Here is a 22,067-nt window from a genome sequence, read left to right on the forward strand (position 1 = left end):
CCCCTGCCACTTATCTGTCTCAGCTGGTAAGCAAGCAAAGGGCATTTACCCTTGCAAGATGCTCCGTGTTGCCTTCAGCTCTTGTAGAGGGTTGCTATAAGAACATTCCCCTTACACTGAGACAATGTTTTTGTGGGAGTGGCGAAATTGATACAAGAGAGCATATATTGTTCCACTGCATTCATAGCAACTTGATTGAACCACTCCTTAAAAAGTTGCCAGAACATCATGATGTAGATTGAGCAAAGAGGCTGCTAAGTGATGAGTCCCCCCAGGTGACAACTTAGCTGGCTAAGTTTTGTGCTGCCGCCATAAAAATCCGATGCTCTAAAGTAGCATAATTTTAAGTTCTATTTTATGATCTGTTTTAAATTGCATTATATCAAATGACCATATTCTTTTGGTCTTTTATGTATTAACTTCATACAACTTGGTCTGAACGACTGTAATAAAGTTTGAACTGAACAGAAAGAGATGTTGAGTTCTGTGGTGCCCAAAGCCTTCTGTATATAGCTCTAAAATAATAGATGATTGGATAGCTTGGTCTGCAATGTAAGTAAGGTCATAGAATCATAGAGTTGGAAGGGGCCACACAGGCTGTCTAGTCCCACCCCCTGCTCAGAGCAGGATGGCCTAAAGCATCCAGGATAAATATCTGTCCAGGCACTGCCAGTGAGGGGGAGCTCACTACCTCCACTGCTAAACTTTGTAAGGGTGCTTTAGAAATTGCACCAAAAACATGGGGACCAGTGGGAAAGTACAAATACCCATAATAAGAAAAGAGAAGGGAAACTTGGGGAAAGGAAGAAAACAGAAGAACGAACTTAGCTTGCTTTCTTCAGTAACAGTGATGGAGAAGTTCCCAAGAGATTCTTCAGTGGCAACCAAATGGAGAGAAAGGCACAGTTCCCACCTATTGTGCTATTTACAGCAGGTACCATGCGCCCAGAATATAGTTTATGTTCTTAGATTTGTTTTGTAGTTAGCTTCCAAAATAAAGGTAACTGCCATAGGATTCTCTCTCCACACCCCTTTACCTTGGTGATGAGATGAGGGTATTTAATACAGGCCAGCTGTAAAACAGATTCTTTAATTTTGCTGGAACTGAAAGAAAGCTGAGCAGGTTCTGTCTCCTCTTCCACAAAGTGCAGCAAGTTCTCCACCTCCCTCCGGGTGAAGTTCAAAACTGGATTCAAGTCATCTACAACACGGTCTAGAAGGAGAGAATACACACTGATTTAAAAAACAAAACATAGAAAAGCTGCTCCTGATTAATCTGCGCCTGCATTTCTTCCAATAAAATTTCTTCTGCTATGTCATTTCAAAATACCTGCACTTGTGTAACCACTAAAAACAATAGTAAGAATTGGACTCCAGAACTCAAACAGAAATGAACACAGAGCCAATGGAAAGGCATGGAAGGTTTAGCCTACCTGACATCCCCTGCTTGGAGATCTGGCGATCATATATTTTCTTCTCCAAAGTATAATCAGAAACCAATCGATAGATGTGGCAGGGCTTCCTTTGTCCATAGCGATAAACCCGACACACTGCCTGAGCATCATGGCACGGATTCCAAGAAGCATCAAATACTACTACTCTGTTTGCACCAATCAAATTCACGCCCAAACATCCAGCTCTTTAAAAAAAAGAAAAAAAGATTAATATTATAGAAGTAGACCATCACCTTATGTGTTCTTCTGCATCTGTGATTCTCCTGTTGTCTGAGGGCTATTTCTGCTAACCCCTTTCATGTAAAATCATCTGAAATAATAATTTCTGAAGACAACAAACAGTGAAAGGTTAGCTTATGGATCTAAATACTACCCCAACAAACCCACAAGGCCATCGCATACCCCATCCCATTTTCTCATCATGCAGTCACCTCACCTTGTGGAAAGAAGGAAGAGACATACAGAAGTGTTGCTGGGATCATTGAATTGGTTAATCAATCTCTCTCTTTCAGAGGCCGAAGTACTGCCATCCAGTCCTAAAACAGGAAAAAGTTGTCAAGCTAGTAGCAATATGCTCAAATCACTCAACAAAATAGAATGATTGCCATGTGCAACTTTCAAACAGTGCTTGATAATATCCATAAAGAATGCACATTGGGTGAAAATAGCCTCACATTAATAGATATTTTTAAAATTAAGGGTACTTGGTAAGAAAATGCCAGTTACTTCTGTTGAAACTGAGGAAACATCTTGCAAATACTTCAAAGCATCAGCCTGAAAATGCCCAAGAAACGAAACCATGGCCATGCCCATAGAAACCCAAAGAATGAGAAACTGCAGAAAATTGATACACTTCAGGAAAGTCAGCCCAGCAGCAACCACATTAGCAGCATAATCCTAAGCAGAGCTTCACCTTTCTATGCTCACTGACTTTAATGGACCTAAAAAAGAATAACTCTGTTTAGGACTGAACTATGAGTGATGAAAGGACATGCTGTACTTACTGTAATAATTCACATTTCGAACCCAGTTATGGACTCCATGTGCATCCACACCTGGGCGGGAAGGCACTGGTCTCTTTGCCAAGAAATCCTCAATGACAGACAATGTGGAGAGGCTCTGGCTACAAAGACAAATTGTCAACTCAGATGAGCCATGAGAAAATAAAACTTTGCAGAACAATTGGGCTTTGCACACATTTTAAGAGCTTGTCTGGACTGGTATTTCACGGCACAAGTTTTTCTATTTCACACAAATTTACTCATCAAATTTATTTTATTCATCAAATTTACAACCTGCCCCTGTTGGCCCAGCCAACTTGGTGCAGTTCACAACAGTCAGTAAAAACAATAAAATAATGTGACAGTTAAATATTAAAAACGATTAAAACAACCAAATAGTTGATGGCATCAATACCAGTATTCCATTTTAAGCAGGGGTCTCAGCTGCACCATGTGCATGAGGCACTGGCAGGAAGTAGAGTAGATAAGCTACTCAATGGCTCTGTCTGAAGGGGGAAATGGGTCAGGTACTCTTCCATTACGCGAGGCATCTTTAGTTTCACAAGGAGACTCTTTCACAAATGGACAGTCTTCCTCTCTCAGAAGAAGTCCCTTCAGATAATATAGTGATAGTGGGTGGGAAAAACATACCAGGTCTGAAGGAAGAGAACTGAAGACTCAAAAGCTTATACCCTGGAAAATCCTGTTGGTATCTAAGGTACTACTGAACTTCAGTCTAAACAAATCCTGTTGGTATCTAAGGTACTACTGAACTTCAGTCTAAACAAAGGAACATACAGGAAGTGATGCTAGTTTTGGTAAATGGGGTCTAAGTTACTGAGGGTTTTAAAAATCAAACTGGCAACCAGTGCAGACCTTTAAGAACAAGGAGCAAGATGGTCTGTCTGGTCAGTCCCAACATGGAGCCCGGATAGTGAACTTTCATGATACTTTACAGTAGTTTCTCAACAGTCTTGAAGGGACACATTGAAAATATTAATTTACTTCATTTATACCCCACCTTCCTTCTCAGAGGGGATCCAAAACAGCTTGCATCATTCTCTTCTCCCCCATTTTATCACCATACCAACTTTGTGAGCTAGGTTAGGCCAAGAGAATATCACAGGCCCAGGCCCCCCCAGAAAGCTTCCAAGGCAGCCTGGGGATTCAAGCCTGGGCCTCCCGGATCCTGGTCTGACACTCTAACTACTCCATCTCACTATACAGGGAGAGGAGAATGGTCAGAGTGGTTTAAATCACAACAGCATTGATTAAAGACTTAAAAGCAGCAAACAGCAATACTGTTTTTTACCTGAAGACCAGTATTTTGTCTCCAAGTTTCACACTTTCCTCCACAAGATGAAACAGCAGCACCATCTTGGGTGAGTTCTGCAAGACTCCTGTCTGGTAGTCGCAAAGGATATCCTTAGCCTGTAGGGGAAAAGAATACTCAGTACCTAACGAGAGGTTTGCTGCTGTGTCACATGTGACCACTTAATTCTGTACAATTCTAGTGAGATATTTTTAGTACTTCATAAATTTCCTGGCATCCTTTCTGCTTCCACGCAAGAATTTCCTACTTTACTGAGATTTCCTCACATAATACCTGGCAATTCTGGACAATCCACTCAGTATTGTAGCCCATGTGCAAAAATAAGTCTTCCACCCAGAAACAACATTTCCATACACAATAACAACATGAGCCTTAATTCTTTAAAAAATAAGGACTGAAACAAACTTTCATAAGCTCCCTCGGTCCCGTATTTCATACCTGAAGATTTATTACCATAAGACATCTTAACTGAAGTGGTAATGGTCAGGGAAACACAGGTTTCTTGGTAGTGCTTTGTAGACAAATTCAAGCATGGTTCTCAAGACAGTTGGCACTTGGCTCATCTGTTCCACTTAATATTTATGGTAAGGGCTTGGAGGAGGAGTGTGTCTCATGGCTTAAAGCCACTCAGCGCTTAACACCCACTCAGGGCAGCTGTCCTGCCCCTGAGTGCCTCCTCCTCCAACCAGCTTGCCTGTCTGTCCAGCAGCCAGCCAATCACCTTCTGTCTCCCACCCCTGACCACCCACTCCTCCTTCCACTTCCCTCTGAGGATTGGAGGCTGCAGATCACTGCCATACAAGAGCTGCCCATGCTGGTGAGTTCCATAACAGCTGCCTGCAGCCTTACCAGGTCCTGGGGGGAGGAGGAGGCTGTCCACAGAGTTCTTCCATTCCAGCCCCCTAATCTATTGCCCGTTGTATTCCTGAATGCAATGGGCTTGGCCCCTAGTAATCTGTATGTTCATCTTACTAAGACTATACTTCGGACAGTCTGCTTAAAGTTCTGCATGCCAACCACACTGTGAGAAAAGCACAGAAACCTGCTCAAAACCATTTAAAATGCCTACAGAGCACTAACAGCCACTGAGAGTCACAAATCACTCTATCACAATAAAGAGGGCAGCAGGACAGGAAGCTCTCTATGACAAGTAAGAAAGTGATTAAGAATTATCCCCCTGCTATATCAGGTTGTTCCATGTATGAACATTTTTCTTATTTGTGTAGAAAGTTGTACACATTGTCACAAAAGATGTTAGGCATGCATGTTTATTCCACTGCAGTTAAAATTACTGCACTCCACAAACTGTTTCAGAACTAACTGGGATGCCTGATTTTCACATGCAACAGTGTACAACATTTCCTACAAACATATTCATGGGGGAATAGCATGTTGAGATAAACATGCTCAATTTATCAACAGCCATAACAATCCACAAGAAACCTATAAGAAATTGTTGTAGTGTTACGTTGAGAAGTCTTCCTTTTTGATGGGGGAAAGAACTGGAAACAATCTCATTTGGAATAGTGACTTTTCTACTCACCCATTCATAAGTGACAACCTGATTGGCCCGCTCCTGAAAGGGATTGAAGCCAATACCCTGAATGTATTTGCTGTTGGTAGCCTCTCCAATTGGTGGTACTAAAGCATTGCTCTCAGATTTTCCTTTCACTCCCTGTGACTGGCAGCGTGAATTGGTACCAGCTGTGCCAAGGTCATCCACATCTAGATCCTGTTCATTTGCCAAATTCTCTTTTTGCAGTGCTTCATATAATACATCAGGGTGATTCCAGATCTGAACGGAAGCATAATTTTGTAAGTATTTGAAAATTTTGAAGGTACCTTTTATTGTCATGCTTCTTGAATAGTTTTCAACTGTACATCTATGCTATATGTTGCACATTTTGAACTGAAATTACTTGTATTTTTTTACTTGTAGTGCCAATGGTTATACTGGTCTAAATGACTGAAAATAATTATTTTTATTACTATTCTGAAGGTATTCTTTTGCAACGAAATACCTTGGAAATCCATTTATCAAACAGTAATTATAGTGAGTAACCTGGGAGAGATGAACTATTCCATCTAATTATAGGCTACAAAATTGGGGGGGGGGGGGGGGAGAGACTGAGTACAGGATAAAAAGAATTTCACCACAAACTATATATGAATCAATGTCCGCAAGGGACATGCAATGCCAAGAACAAAAGAAGGCATTCAAAATAATAAAATTAGAAGCCTTTAAACTGAAAATTTTATAAAGGCTTTTAAAAATATATGGACATATTTTTAATATTGGCATGATTTCCTAAGCAGCTTTTATCTTCATGCTTTCAAAGCACTGTAGCAAAAATATTCAAATTCAAATAAATCACAAAGTGAAGCCCTGCAACATAGTATTAGCGGCATTCATGAAAAATGTAATACTAACCAGCAGGAACTTAGTCTTGCTGAATTTGCTTGTCGTTGCCATTATGATGTTAAAAGCAACACAAAAAATGGTATTCAAGATACACAAGGAAAATGGCAAGGCTTGAAAACTGGCACTAATAAGGGATTCCTGCTTTTGCTGCCTAATATGAACAGGAAACACCCCCCCCCCAATTTATACACACCTTACAACAAACACAGAAAGCCTTAAGGGGGTTCAGCCCCAACCAGCCACTGTTGCCTGCATCTCGAAACCGGTTCATGAACTCCGTGTAAAGAGCGCGCTGGATCTTCGACAACCGCACTAAAATGACATGTTCTTCCTTATAGGGAAGCTGAACTTTCAGTACATTGTGCCCTCGCCTACAGAAGCAACACAGAACAGGTCAGAAGAGACATTGTTCACACTCAGGCGAGACTTCGGTTTTTCTATGCTATGGCTATTTAACAGTTAGAAAAAAAATCTTAACTATGCCAAGCACATTAACTAAAGTGGAAGTGGATTTCCTTGGCAGATTACACATGCTCTGAACGGCCATTGATCAAAGCATAACTTCCTCAGTTTTTTAGTTTGTGATAAGATTATGTTTATACAGTTCAAGATAAATTTGCCATGCCTAAATTAGCACATCTTGGTAAAAGTTTTCACAACCCAGGATTGGAAAGGCTATTAAATATACTGCTATTTATACTGCAAAGTTATATTCAATTATACAAACATCCAAATGTTAATGCTGAAGATGTCCCTCCATGTGTGGGATACAGCTCTTGACAAGCATTCCTAAGAAGCACACCCCTACTCCTAAGGAATACAGCACAGGACAGAGCAGCCTCAGTTCATAAATAAATAAAGGTACAGGAAACCTTTGAAGTATAATGGACTTCAAACTTCTATATACTTACTGGCAGGATTTCTGTGGCAAAATGTAAATTAAAAAATTGAGGTTTCACTTCACAGTAATTTATTTCCAGTTTCAGAGAGTTGCTCTGTTAGTGTGCAGAAAAAGAACTACGTATATTTGAATCCAGAAGCACCTTAGAGACCAATAAGAGTTCCAGGATATAAGTTTTCAAGAGTCAAAAGCTCTCCAACGCTTATACGCCAAAACTCTTTCTGGTCTCAAATTAATTTCTTTTTACCTCTGCTCAGCCTCATCTGAGTGATGAGTGCAACTTCCAATCCAACATGCCTTATTCTTTAGTTAGTTTTCTGCTGCCAGACTTAAAAGGAACACAAAGCCCAAAGTTCCATTACTCAGCCCATAGGATGTAAAGAGTCACTTCCACAAACTGAGATTCTGGGAAGCTAACATGGCCTCACCTTTGTACAAAGCCCTCCAGCAGGCTATGCAGGACATGACTGCGATACCTCATGAGACGAACGTCCTGAGGGGTGCTATCGATACACTGCCCATTTAGGATGGGGCGCTCAAACATGTTGCTGAATTCCTGCCGGGTGCCAAGGAAGTCTGGCCGAACAAAGTCCACCATACACCAGTATTCGATCAGGTTGTTTTGCAGAGGATAGCCAGTCAGCACTACCCGCCGCCGAGACCGGATGTTCTTTAAGGCCTGAGAGGTGCTGGCATGGCAATTCTTTATCCGATGTCCCTCGTCACAGATGACCACATCTGGACCAGGGCGGGATAAAGCCTTTTCAATTCCTGAAGGAAGAGGAAAACACATAGAAATCTGCCATCCACAATTCCTAATCTGACAGAAAGGGGGAAGAGTGGGGCAAAAATCTCACTATGACATTTTTGAAAAAGGAAATAGTTCAGAAAAGAGCAAATGAGTTTCATGGATATCTATTCAAGTCTGACAAAGTGTAATGTCATCTTTTTGATGTCACAAGTTTCCCAATGATCCAACCAAAGAACACAGTAACACCTTGAGAAAGGGTGGGTTGCCCCAACCTTGAAACAGATTGTACTGTATCCGTTAATAAAGATGCCCACACTGGACGCAGGAGATCTCAGTAACTACTGACATCTCAAATATTCCATTCTTAAGCAAGGAGATTGGGTGATGGCCGGATAACTTCAAGTGTTCCTGGATGGACTGTCTGAATCCTTTCCAGTCAGGTTTCAGGCCTAGGTTAGTGGACTCAGCCTTCATCACCCTGAGATCTGAAAGGTCAAATAAACTACTCTCCCTTGTATCTTTTTTTCCCCTCAAGCTAGTGGATGACCTGTGCCAGGAAAGAGACATAGGGAGTCAAATTCTTCCTGGACCTCTCAGTTACTTTTGATACCATCAATCATGGTATCATTCTGCACCACCTCTCTGGGCTGAGGGAGACAAAATGGTGGGGTACAAATTTTGAAAATAAATACTTAGGAAGTCAAACTCTTTGTTACTAAAACAAAGTAAAGTAAAACTGTAACAAATATAAAATCCAATCTGAAAGAGTTACTTTATGCTAGTGAAAGTACTGGCCAACAGACATTTCAGTCTAGATTCTACACATATACACGTGCGCACACACATACAGACACAGTTAGGATCTCTGTTTCTAAGCAACTAACACTCATAAGTAATAAAAGGTAGTGGACTCAAACAGCCTTCATCACCCTGAGTCTTACCAGGCCAGTCTCTTTTCTGAGAACAGGCAGATGCACTTACTTGAAGGCGTCCCTTCCACTTCTGGCATGTACTAGTAGCATACTTTTTAAGTAAAAGCCTTTAAAAGCCTCTCACCTTTTAGGAGTTCTTGTTGCCGATCCTCTTCATCCAAATCAATAATTACAGGGCCAGTTTGCTTCTTTGTTTTCTTCTTTCTGCCTGTAGCAAAGGATTTCTTCAGCGAAAGGAGACGGTACATCTCGTAGCCCATCAGCAGCACACCACCATCTGTCACCCAGTCAGTTACCACTCTGGCACGTGCTGCTGTGGTCCTGTACAGAAATCCAAAAAGTAAAAATGATCAGTGCTTCTGAACGTAACAAAACACCTGCATCTAAACTACTAACCAGGACAATTAGATATACCTATTTATGGAAAATATATATAAGACAAGAACCAGAATGGTTTAGTGGTTAGGAGCACCAACTCTGGCGAGCTGGGTTTGATTCCTCGCTCTACCACATGCAGCCAGCTGGGTGACCTTGGGCTCTCCACAGTGCTGATAAAGCTGTTCTGACCGAGCAGTAATATCAGGGCTCTCTCAGCCTCACCTACCTCACAGGTGTCTGTTGTGGGGAGAGGAAAGGCGATTGTAAGCCACTTTGAGACTCCTGGTAGGGTAAAGCAGCATATAAGAACCAACACTCCTCCTTCACCCAACCACCATTCAACCAACAAAAATTAGCATATATTTCTGTTCTATTAATGAATGCTAAAAACACTTCCATGGGAATAAGCCCCATTCAGTTAACCTGAGTAGGACTGCACTCTTAAGTTTGATTCAGCAGTGAACAATATCTGATATTTTTATTTATTAAACAATATACTTTAGATATACTTTACATGGTAGAGTTTGGTAAACTTCAACTTAACAAGGTGCGTAGACTCCTCAGCTACTCATACTGCTTTCCATCTTTTCAATACTGGCAATAGGTTCCACTTGATTGCCATCCATCCCTAGCCTTTGTCATAGCAAGGCAACTAGATCTTACCAATGCCCACTCTTTTGTGCTCTCTATATGGCAACTTTTGAATACCATTTGGAAGTTCCAGCTAGATCATCACGAGGCACAGGGAGAAATTCAGCCTTAACAAGCACCTGACATTTGTTTTCAAGTAACACTGCTGGCTTCCAAATATCTCTTTGAGTAATAAGGTGATGGTGAATGAAACCTTTGTGATTATTTTCTCTAGGCTTATGTTCATCTGAGGAAGCTCTATAAAAATTTAGTCAGGTTCAACTATTAGAAGAGCATAAAAATCAGGGCAATTTTAGAAGATTTTCAGCATAGAATATTGAAGCAAGTCCTGCTTTTTGAAGCAGCCTCCTTCTGATTTTTGTAGTTTTAATCGCTGCTGAATGTTAAATCTACTGCACAAAGATGCATATTTTACAGACTGCCTTAGGACTGACCACGTAAGAGTGTATAAATGGACACAATATCTCTGTGAGGATATTAATAGTACTTACTTGTGTTCATCATTCAGGATGTGAACTTTAAAGGTGCGGGGCTGTATCTCTTTTGGGTCATAATCAGCAGGAAGGGCCTCTGGTGCTGGAAGCCACATGTTGAATTCTGCTAGCCAGTTCTGAAGTGTGTTTACCTATCAGCAAAGGAGGGGAGGAGTAAGACATGTCATTTAGCATTCTGAATGGGAAAAGTGCTTATATTAAAAACTGTAGAATTCCAGAGCCCATTCAAAACACAAAATGTTTTCAGATTTAAATCCACAGATGTTTTTATGCATATGCAAACTTTACATTACTTTATGTAAACATTTCATTGATTGATTGACCGATTTTCTATACCAGATACAATCTAATTTACAATGCATTCAGTTTAAAATCTGAAAGAAGCCTCTCCTAACCCTCAATTATATCAGAGAGAAACACTAAGGATGACCATGAGGAATATATTCCACCATGTGTTCCTCAAGGGGAGGGGGGGCTGAGGGAACTGGGCCTTCTATACAATCCAACAGATGGAATGAATCAAAGGCTTAAAAATATAAGTCAGGAACCAATAAGCACCTCCTCTGAATTCTAAAAAGTTCTTCTCCTCCTCCTGCAATCTTAAGCACTACATGAATAAATACAGTATTTGCTGGCGTATAAGACTAATTTTCCCCCCTGAAAAACATGCTTCCAAGTGTGTGTGTGTGTGTGTGGGGGGGGGGTCGTCCTATACGCCGGGTGCACTTCAGTTGGGATAGACATAGCTGCCCATAATGGCCCATAGTACTGTAATGTAATGTAACAAACTCTATATTTTGAGTGAAAATGTTGGGGGGTCGTCTTATACGCCCAGTCTTATACGACGGCAAATACGGGGCACTTTATGAAATCCCCAGACGATTATGAGCATTTTGCCAATGTGATACTATGACTACTACTGTGACAGTATATTGGAAGAGCAACCACTGACGAAGATAAAACAGAAAGCAGGTCACTTAACCTAGGATCCCGTTTTGGTTGACTCTTTATGTTTGATCATATGTTTGACCATTTAGACTTTATGTTATAACCTTTTCATCTATAAACATAGAGAAGACTACTGTGTGCCTCGTGATTTCCTTTTTTCTTCTGAGTTCACATTGAGGAATCCACGGTTCTATATTTGATTGGCAAATAGATAAGGTAAAGGTAAAGGTATCCCCTGTGCAAGCACCGAGTCATGTCTGACCCTTGGGGTGACGCCCTCTAGCGTTTTCATGGCAGACTCAATACGGGGTGGTTTGCCAGTGCCTTCCCCAGTGATTGGCAAATACGGTACATCAATCATTTTTGTCTCACCAACTTACAGGTACGATGGCCAAGACAGTTTTTGCCTTGATGTGCTGGAAAAGTACATCCAGAAACGAGATAACCTGAAGGGTCTTTCCCAGCCCCATGCTGTGGGCTAAGATACAGCCAAACCCACTGCTGGTTTTAAATCTTTCCAGGGACTCCACCAGATTATCATACAGGAACCGGATCCCACCAATCTAGAAAGAGTAACAGACATTACCACCAAAGAGATTACAGGTAACTGAGTGTAAATCAATTAATTACATTTACTGAGTCTGTATCTAGTCACACACAGTTCTATGAGGCAAACAGACTGAGTATTATAAATTGTAATGCTACAATAAAAAGCTTCTGGAAGGTAAGGTGTTGAAATCCTTCTGTGTCCAGACCCACAACCTCCAATACCTGGTGAGGTTTTACTGCCCGTGCAAGTTGTGGAGCCAGGTAAATGTCCTCTTCATTTGGAGGATGATTGATGTTGACAATTACTTGCCCCGAAGCATCTAACTGATTTAAAGCATCATTCACATGAGCGCCACTGCTTTCTTCAGTAGCATCTTCATCCCCTTCATTGCCAGAATCGCTGCTGTCTACAATTTGGAGGGCTTCATCTTCTCCTGAACTTAACTCTATCACTTCTACAAAACAATCAAATGTGAGGGGTTAGCACATCCACCAATCTGTATAATAACAAATTCTATTTGGAAGTTTGTTTTCTCCCTCTTTAAAAAAACCTATAAAATATACTGACAGTGAAAAAAAGATCCAAGATATCACACTGGCAAGTTCAGTTACTCAACACACCAGCAAAATAGCTTTCCAATTTTTCACCTTCAAAATAGCATTATTTTGCTTAATTTCCACTAGAAAGGAGGGAAAAGAAAAACATGAACTTTTTCAAATCAGCACATGTAAAATGCTAAGTAGGTATATGGAGAATAGTAAGTTTAATAATAACAATTAATGCTATGTGAACAGCAGATAAAAAGTGCTTAGTAATTTCAGTCATTTTAAGGGTTTAAATGCTGACACAATGTTTTACAGATGCAAACAGGTTTATTAGTCTAACGTGAAGTGTTTTAGTAAAGCAGAAGTGTCAAATGCAGTTATTCAAATGTACATTGTAACAAACAGTTTATTGTAATGCAAAATGCCTTGGGCTTACAAAGTTGGAAAAACAAGTTGGAGACAGCTTGAATAGTTATCCAAGATGCACACTAAATATCAACACATTTTTAATTTCCAATAGGATTGGATTTTAAGACCGCTTTCCCCTAAGCCACATTCCACGACCCCCCCCACCCCCTCCACAAAATCCTCCTCCAACAAAGAAAGACTTCCTTCAACAAGAGAAGATTTTCCATCAAGGGGGGGGGGAACACCTTTCTTTGCTGAAGGAAGTTTTGCTCCCTTGACTAAAGACCTAGCAAAAAAGAGTCACACTCCAATTTAGTGACTCCAGTCTAGCAGAAGGACATTCTAGGTGCTACAGGATCCAGTTTCTAGTTTTCTGAAAAATCCAGCTGACTGAGACAGAAGGGGGTGGTAAGCAGCAATGCCAGAAGATTTCCATTCATCCTTACCATCTTTAATGCTGTGGAGTCTTCCTTTAGTTTCATCCTCACTACCACTGCTGGTGCTATCCAAACAGATGACTTCTTCAGCTAACACTTGGGGAGGAAGCTGAGCAACTTCTGCCGTTCGTAAAGCAATCTCCTCTGCACCGAGACAGTGAACAATAATGTGTGAGTAACACTAAAAATAACAGGTAAGAAATCAAAAAGGAGTTCAGGCCAAAAAAACCAATGTTCTCTTGTTTTCATTCACTGACTTAGACTTAGGCAAGTGTGGTGGCAGGGGCTGAAAAGAGAGATAAAAGCCCCTCCTGGTTTGGGAAAACCTTAGAGGGCAGGGTGAAACAGGCCTTGCAGGTCAGTGCAAGGTCCATTACATCACAGTACAAAATAAAGTAAAATATATATTTTATCACTCAGTTAAAATCCTCCAAATTCCCTGCATGGATCACCAGCAGGCTTCTTTAAGGAAATGTATTATTTTTGTAGTGATTCTTCAAAATGAGTAGCTACTAATCTTGCATGCCTTTTGAAGAATCGAGGCTACCAGTGCTGGGTTGGGAGATTCCTGGAGACTTTGGGGGCGGAGACTGGGGACGACAGGGTTTGGGGAAGGGAGGGGCCTCAGCAGGATACAATAAATAAAAAAAATAAATGTAGTCCTTATGTCAGTCCATCTGATGTGCCAGACATAAGTTACAAAAAATAAAGCTAGGAGTCTCAAAATTGGCCAGCTGATTCAGGATGATTGTGGGAGATGAAATGTCATAAACAGAAGGAATTGTAATATCCTGGCCCAAGTGATCTCCTAAATTACCACCACTCATGCTAGTAGCAATGGAAACTAGGATTGTCCATCTATAGCAAACAAAACGCAACAGGAAATAAAGCTAGGTGTTTCGAAACTGGCCACCATCTTGGGTAATCAAGAAAGTTGCAGCTGCCACAACTAAGGGAGTCAAAGCAATCCTGGTCAAGATTATTTCTTGCTGGATGACCTTGGGCCAGTCATACATTTGTAGCCTAACCTACTTCACAGGGCTATTGTCAAAATAAAATGGTGAATGAAACCTTGGGTTCACTTTGGGGGAAAAGGTGTAAATGTACTGTCCAGTTACATGATAAAAATATCTATATACAAATATAATAAAAATATTAATGTCAATAAAGGCTCTTTTTACAACTCATACCAAATAAAATAATGACAATCCTCATCAAGCTTGATTATTTAAGAACAGCAATTGTGCACATAAGTTTTTATCCCTACATTTCCACTCAAGTTTCTAGCACATAACTGACAAAACCACTCCATATACTGCCCTCTTGTTCTTCTTGGTATAACCAGCTATGAACAGCTTCTGCATTAGATGCTAAGAGGAGTCAGTTTTGACCATAGAGACTCCAAATCCATTTTATCTTTGACAATGTGATTTTATACATTGTGAAAAAGACTGCTTGATTTCTTAAGCCTCTGGCTGACATGTTCCAGCAAGCCAAGAAATGAATGGCCATCTCTCCCTGGTGAGCCAGTCCCAGTCCTCAGGCTGCCCCTGGCTCCCTCACTTAAGGTAGCCCATCTGGCATCAACTACAAAAGGCACCTGCCTTTTGCTCCCACTTTGTGGAAGGGGCTCTGTCTAGAAATATTCAGGACATGGTACATGTTCCCCTTATTTGCCAGAGCTTTTAATGGAATACAGAGTGCAGGCTTATTTTGCAAGATTTAAACTGTGATTTTTAAACTATCTTGAGTCACAATTTTAATAAACAAATCAAGGGCTAATTACTATTAAAACCTCCTTTGTTAAGGGGAATAATGGAACAAGTGTCAGATGCTGGCAGGATAGAAAGTAGCATCATCATGATTTAGGTCCCCATTCTTTGGCTTGGGCTAGTACTTTGTGCTGCTTACCTGGGAGAAACTCAAGTGGTAGTGTGGGGATGCTGGCATGGTAATCCTTCCTTTGCTGCTCAAGCCGTTTCCTTCTTTCTAACTCCTCCTGCTGGGCAGCCTTAGTCACAGCCTCCAACTGGTCCTCCCGCAGCAGTTTTCTGAGTCCCCAAACAGAAAATATATTGTTTTAAAACGAATTCATCTATTCCATTTGCATTTCTTTTCTTTTAGCACACGTCTCTGTGCAACCCCTTCAAGGATTGCTGCCTTGATGTGGCGAAGGGGCTTGCGTAGTCCAGTGAAGCTATGAGCTATGCCGTGTAGGGCCACCCAAGACGGACAGGTCATAGCTGAGACCTCTGACAAAAGGTGATCCACTGGAGAAGGAAATGGCAAACCACTCCAGTATCTTTTCCATGAAAACTCTGTGGACAGTTTCTGGAGGATCATTGTCCATGGGGGTTGCGATGGGTTGGACACGACTTCGCACATAGCAACAACCACTCTGTGCAAAGAAGGGGAAATCCTTACAAGACCTAATCTTTTAGCCAAATAAAGCATAGATATTTGTAGTTTGAAAGATACACTAACATGTTGATTTTCCTTAATAGAGCAAGATGATGGAACTAATTTTTTACTATAGTAAAACATGGAAAACATGACTTCTATCTGCCATGGAACAAATAAAAAGTATTCTTTAAAAGGGCAGCGTAAATGTTCCATAAGGTTTTTGATACTGTTAATTCATTTGTCAATGAACAAAAAGCTGTGCAGGAAGGCCCTTAGCTGTATTATGTGACTGCCACAAAAAGCAAAGGGGGATGGATTAAGACTTTCATTCCATCTCTGCTATTAGTTAAAGCTCTCTGAACCAGGGAGACCCTATGTAAGACCATGGGCTCTTACTGGTCCATGCAGCCTCACACCACTTCTAGATAGTAAATGGCTTATAAAACGGTCATTCCAGAAGAAAATAACTAACTTTGCCTGCCCCTGTCTAGAATGTGCCACAATTGTGAACTGCACACATGCCAGAAAACAAGATATCAGACTTCACGTTGAAATGCTGCACTTCGCTTATTAGAGGATCAAAAGAAGCTGCTGGTTGAGAGGAAAGAGCATCAGATTAATATTCATTCTCTCAAATGATGATACTACAAATAAGCTCGTATAACAATGATCAACATCTATATTATCAATTTTTTTGCAACACCTTTCTCTTGCCCCTTTTCAGGGGATCTCAAGGTTGTCTGTGACATTCTCTTCCTCTTCCTTTCTTCAATTCCCTGAGGAAGGCTTAGTTGGTAGACTACAACTTGCACTACTTGCTGTCTCTCTTTGCTTATCTTTAAAGAAAAGTGGTAACTAGTGCAAGATCATCCAATGAATTCTACAGTTTAGCAAGGATTTGAAATCATGGCTCTCTGGTCCTAACGTGACATTCTTATCACCGCACAATCCTGTCTCTTTATATGCTTTCTCAATTTGTGCTTAATATGTCTGAAGCAACAGTATTTCCTCTTTGATAACTAGAAGAAGAAGAGTTGGTTCTTATATGCTGCTTTTCTTTACCAGAAGGCGTCTCAAAGCAGCTTACAATCACCTTCCCTTTCCTCTCCCCAAGGTCACTCAGCTGGCTGCATGTGGAGGAGTGCGGAATCAAACCCAGCTCACCAAGTTGGCACTCCTAACCACTACACCAAGCTGGGCTACCAGAGGTTCCCATAGTTTTCCTTTTAAGGACCACACCAATGTGATTTCCTTCCCACCTGAACATTCATAGGAAGCTCTGCATGCGTCACCGTAAGCCAGACAACATTCCACCCAGTGAGGGTGATTTACAGCCTGAAAAAGAGTTCCTTCCAAAACTATTTTTTTCACTGGTGTTCACCTTATGTTTCTCCTCATGTGAGAAGGTTTCTGAGCCCTCTTATTTTTGGTGTCCTCAGAGGCCAGGCTCTTGTGCTGATTCTGCAACAATTTCTCTGCCTGTTCACTCTGAGATGAGGTAGTTGAAGTAGAGCATTGCCATTCCCCATCTTCACCATGTTGAACATGATCACTGCTAAACACTGCTTCGTGGGTCTGGTCTGAAAATGAAAAGTTACAATGAGTTGTACAAAAGCACTCAGCAAATATATTTTCATTTTTTAAATACACATACTAATTTGGATCCAAATTCAGAGACTTGATTCCTAGGTTGGATCCAGTGATCTGAAGATGTAAGGACTAGGGATGGATACAAACCCAGAGCACAAACCAGGTTTTCTCATGAAAATACTCTGGTTTGTGCCACTGCCTCCCTGAACATTTTGTGCCATTCTCCCTACAGCAATCCAGCCTACACAGAGAGTTCATATGGGTCCCATGGAAAAGATTGCTGGGCATAGGGCACTTTGGAAGAGATTCACATCTGTCATCACTATTAATGGATCCAACACCTTTATTCCTATTATTAGTCATTTGGCCTCTAAGACATCAATCTATGTCCTAGAGATGTTAAACAGCCAATATTTCCAGTATTATACAAACATACAGATGTTCTGGTGACATGTGGAAGCTTTCCAGCCAATCCACCTGTAAGTATCTTATCCTGTACCTTCACACAGCAGACAGAGGCACTTCCTACAAATAGTTCTTACATTATTCTTTGATGTTGTAACAGACTGGAAGCTGTCTTGCCCCACTCAGGTGAGCCTATGGGAGAGCTGCTTCAGCATCCAACAGCCTTTCACAAGGGGGGTGGAATGTGGGAGGAAAGCACAGCAGGATTTAACTCAGATCTTTCTCAGCGAGAACATAATGATAAGTTTTGAGTCTGTCTCAGAAAAAGAGCAAATAGTTGGAAGGATAGCTCAGCCTGGTAGTGTGGTAGAGCTGTTGAATCTACTTCTGGGAGAGGACAGATTAGCAGGTTGTTAGGCCCATCTTGAGCAGACCTCATACCATTAGCCTGACTCTTGGGAGAGAGAGGATGATGTGGGTGGAATCTTGTATGTGTGTTGCAACTTTGTCAGTGAAAGCCTGTTTATACCTGTAAGCATTAAGGAGGATTCAGAGCCATAACTAGCTTAAATTTCCTTAGTCTACCTAGGGACCTGTGCTGCTGATTTGCTCTTTAAAACCAACCTGTAAATAAATAAAACATCTTTGTTATTTACCAATAATTCATACCTCAGTGATCTCCATGTGCTATTTACTCACCATAAAGCTATCTCATAGCAGCAAAGCCTTTACACTTGCCACACCAGGAACATTGTGTAAGTGAGGGGAAGGCTTTCAGTTTGAACCCAACCTGATTCCCCAAAATCTTATGTGGGAACCCTCAATCGGGAGAAAAGGCCACAAACACAGATGTGTTTGTTACAAATGCACAAACTGCACTACAAGAGTCTACTGAGGTAGGAAAAGAAATGAAGACAGTCATTATGGACTCAAATTTCTCACACAAGGATCCTGACCACCTGTTCACTTTCTCCTAGCAGCCAAAATGAATGTTGTACAGAACTTCATATAATTAGAAAAATTATGTTCTCTGGATAGACCACAAATGGCTCAATTCAAAGCCGGTCTTCAACTTGGGTGCAACCTATGTGACATGATGTGGTTCCTTTACAGGACAATGTGGGTTACTTACCAAGTAACCTCCTAATTAACTGTAATATTACCTTATAAATTACTCAAATAACATGGACTTGGACCATGCAGACACAGTTCCTATGCTACAAAGATTGCATTAGAACTGCCCATATGTTACTGCTAGTCAGGATAGAATAAGGGAAAAAAAAGACAAAGCTGATCTGAATCGAGCAGTGTCACTCTATGCCAAGAACTATTTCGTAAACCAGCAAGATTCTGTCTGTTTTGGTCTCCCAGTTCCAATTGACAAATAAAAGAAATCAAACCCTCTATTCTAACAAAGTGTTTTAAAAGAAAACATAAGGGATGAACTATATTGTCCGATGAACAGAGCAAACAGTTATTGGCTCTTTTGTTTGATATTCACACAGGCAACAAGTGTAGCTGAACCACAGCTGACCTCTCTCTTGCCACAAGCTGAACTTGATACATTTTCTAGTAAGGGGAGGGCCATTAAGGAAGCATGTGGCAATGGAGATGTCACAACAAACAAGCCCACAGACTAAGGATTACATTTATTTACTCTATAAGCAGCCCCAGCAATGGGAAAAGAATCTAACTCCCTGGATTTTCTCAAACTAAAAATGTGCTATCCATGTTAAATCACAATTTCTGGCACTTCAAGTAAAATGAGGTTAGTAATATTAGCTGCGGCTCTTTTACACCAGTGGCCTTCTCCCCTTCATTCACAATTATATAACTAGATCAAAAGATTGGATAAAATAGGGCATTAGGAAGCACCAACAGCAAAACATGTGACCACATTCTGCAGGATGAGTCATTAAACGGGTGACTTTCCCAGAGCCAAAAACAAAGCCATAGTTCATGCACAATTCTAAGGGACTGAAAAATAAAATATTAGTGATATTTTAATACTGCTATAGAATCAAATATTAGCGAGCCATACAGCTCTCACATTTTAATACACCTTTATATTATTTTCATATAACTTTGCAGCAAAAGAAGCACTGAAACACTGGGACCTAAGAGCACATTGGTTGTTCTGATCTATCTCTTCTGAACTCTATGGAGAAAAAAAATTAAAAGGTAATGCTTGCTCTTCCTACTCATTCCATCCACACAAGCCCAGAGGCAATGTCTGCTCTCCCAAATTCTCTTTCAAACCAAGATGGAATAAGGGAGCCATAATCTTGCGGCTTCCGTCTAACTACGGAGTAAGCCACTTCCTTTGCTTCTTTCCCAATCCATTCCTGTCTGCATCTCCTTGGTTCTTTTCCTTGAATCCCCCTCCCCCCTTCTGCAATTCTGGTTTGTGCTTCTTGGTGGTTAGTTGTGTCGAAAGCAAAACTAATTTATATCCTAAAATGGGTCAGCTGAAGAAAAACAGCAGATTCAATCCTATAGAAAATTTATCCTGACAAAAATGGGGGACCATTTTCATCTACTGTCCTTTCCCACTGTAGACCTCGTGGTGTTTCTGTGGGTTCCCTACCCATCAAAAATATCACTTCAGTAGCCACTATGGGCTGTGTCAGGTAAGAATGAAGTCCAGGACATACCTTCTACCAGTGGGGATCTCCCACAGGATCCAAGGCTACGAGTGTCAGTCATGGTTGTATATTGTTACTTATAACTGCAGAGCTACCCTATCTAAATGTAAAGGCAGAGTTCTCTAATAGTAGAATGGACCATATTCAAATTACTGGAATGCTATTTTAACCCCCACTCCTATGTAAAAAAAAAACACTTCCAATTAGAAAATGAGTACAGCAGGGAATAAAGTTGTATTAAACCTGTCTTCTCTGATGTATTACTTCTTATTGTTTATTTGTATGCTGTGGGGGGGGGGGAATAGAGGCGGTAGAAATGGGATTCTGTACATGCTGTCTGAAATTATGCATCCTATCACTGCAGGGTTCTGCCACTACAATCTACTGCACATGAAGACCAGGCATAATTCTGGGTCATTTTTTCCATTCTGCACAACACAATATGTATTGGATTTGTGGGCCACCACAAATGCATACATAGTTTATAACAAACATGCATACATAGTTTATAACAAAACAGTAAATAAAAACTAATTTCTCATTTAAAATATAGCTGCTCCAAACATCCCTCTAAATCAAATTGCAGGCTTGAGTTTTGTGTTCAGATACCTGGACTCTGATGGTGGTGGTGGGGAGGTACAGAGCAGGGGGGAAGGCCTATTTTAATGTTACAGTGTGTTTGCGTTGGCCTCAACTGTACTTCTGGCAGAAGAGCACCATTCTGCAGGCCCTTCAGAACTTCAGTAGCTCCAATAGGGCTCAGATCTCTGTTGGCAGTTCATTCTACCAGGCTGGAAAAGGCCCTGGCTTTGGCCGAGGCCAAACACACTTTGGGGCTGGGGACAACAAATTGGAATTAGCCAATTGTAATGCTCTTTAGGGAACATATTTGGAGAGGTGGTCCCTCAGCTATGCAGGACCCAGACTACATAATGCCTTGAAAGTTAAGACCTTAAGACCTTGAACCTGATCCAGACGTGGCTGTCAGAGAGCAGGCTGCATATGGGCTCTCCATGGGGGCCTCATAAGGACCCGAGCATCTGCACTCTACACCAGTTGTAGTTTCTGGGTCAAGGCCAAGGGTAGACCCATGTAGAGCAAGTTACATGGATCACTGCAACTATGTGTTCTGGGGCCATGTACAGTGCTAGTAGCTTCGCCTGGCAGAGATGGAAAAACACTTGGCAAGCTAGTTTTGTGACCTGTGCCTCCATAGTAAGGGAAGCAACAAGGGTCACTCCCAAGTTCTTGATGGTGTCAGCGGGATTCTATCAAGGCAGGGGAGACATGTTTCTTCTTCTGTACCCTTCCTTCCCAGGATCTCCATCTTCAAGGGATTAAGCTTCAGGCAGCTTTTCTGAAGCCATTTCATCATGGCTCCCAGACACTCAGCCAACGATTTGAGTGGAGTACTAGGGTGGTTGCTCATTAGGCATACTGATGATGTCTGAGCCCATATTTCCAGACCAGCTGTACTAGAGGGCGCATAAAGATGTTAAACAATATTAGGGAAAGAATCATACCCCATGGAACCTCACATTAGCAGTGGTGCAACTGTTCATTCCTGATGGTGACCCTCCGTCCTTGGCCTTGGAGAAAAGAGACCAGCCACTGTAGTGCTGCCCCGTGTATCCCTGTGTCAATGAGGTGGCAAGCTAAAAGCTCATAGTCTGCTATATCAAACATGCCATGAGATCTAACAACACAAGCAGCACTGATCTGCCTCAGTCCAGCTGTTTCCAGACATCATCTCTAAGAGCAACCAATGCTGTTTCTAGACTGGAATGGGTCCAGGATCAATGCTTCATCTAGGTATAAT

The 22,067-nt window shown here is 41.3% G+C and overlaps 1 protein-coding gene across 8 annotated transcripts in view; it reads right to left on the minus strand.

The window, feature by feature from the left end:
* The window catches only part of RAD54L2 (RAD54 like 2), a 96,937-nt gene that overhangs the window by 11,850 nt on the left and 63,020 nt on the right, over positions 1-22,067 (minus strand). For all 8 annotated transcript variants that reach the window (XM_077325902.1, XM_077325900.1, XM_077325898.1 and 5 more), the window contains 15 exons: positions 16,990-17,188; positions 15,117-15,256; positions 13,215-13,349; positions 12,037-12,269; positions 11,646-11,828; positions 10,315-10,448; positions 8,919-9,115; positions 7,540-7,882; positions 6,404-6,581; positions 5,332-5,583; positions 3,768-3,886; positions 2,459-2,577; positions 1,891-1,990; positions 1,434-1,639; positions 1,038-1,213 (listed from right to left, as the gene is read on the minus strand). In XM_077325902.1, coding sequence (XP_077182017.1) covers positions 1,038-1,213; positions 1,434-1,639; positions 1,891-1,990; positions 2,459-2,577; positions 3,768-3,886; positions 5,332-5,583; positions 6,404-6,581; positions 7,540-7,882; positions 8,919-9,115; positions 10,315-10,448; positions 11,646-11,828; positions 12,037-12,269; positions 13,215-13,349; positions 15,117-15,256; positions 16,990-17,188 — 2,714 coding nt within the window. The remainder of the gene's footprint in view (positions 1-1,037; positions 1,214-1,433; positions 1,640-1,890; positions 1,991-2,458; positions 2,578-3,767; positions 3,887-5,331; positions 5,584-6,403; positions 6,582-7,539; positions 7,883-8,918; positions 9,116-10,314; positions 10,449-11,645; positions 11,829-12,036; positions 12,270-13,214; positions 13,350-15,116; positions 15,257-16,989; positions 17,189-22,067) is intronic.

Source organism: Paroedura picta, chromosome 3 (genome assembly GCF_049243985.1).
Source record: "Paroedura picta isolate Pp20150507F chromosome 3, Ppicta_v3.0, whole genome shotgun sequence".
NCBI classification, from domain to species: Eukaryota; Metazoa; Chordata; class Lepidosauria; order Squamata; family Gekkonidae; genus Paroedura; species Paroedura picta.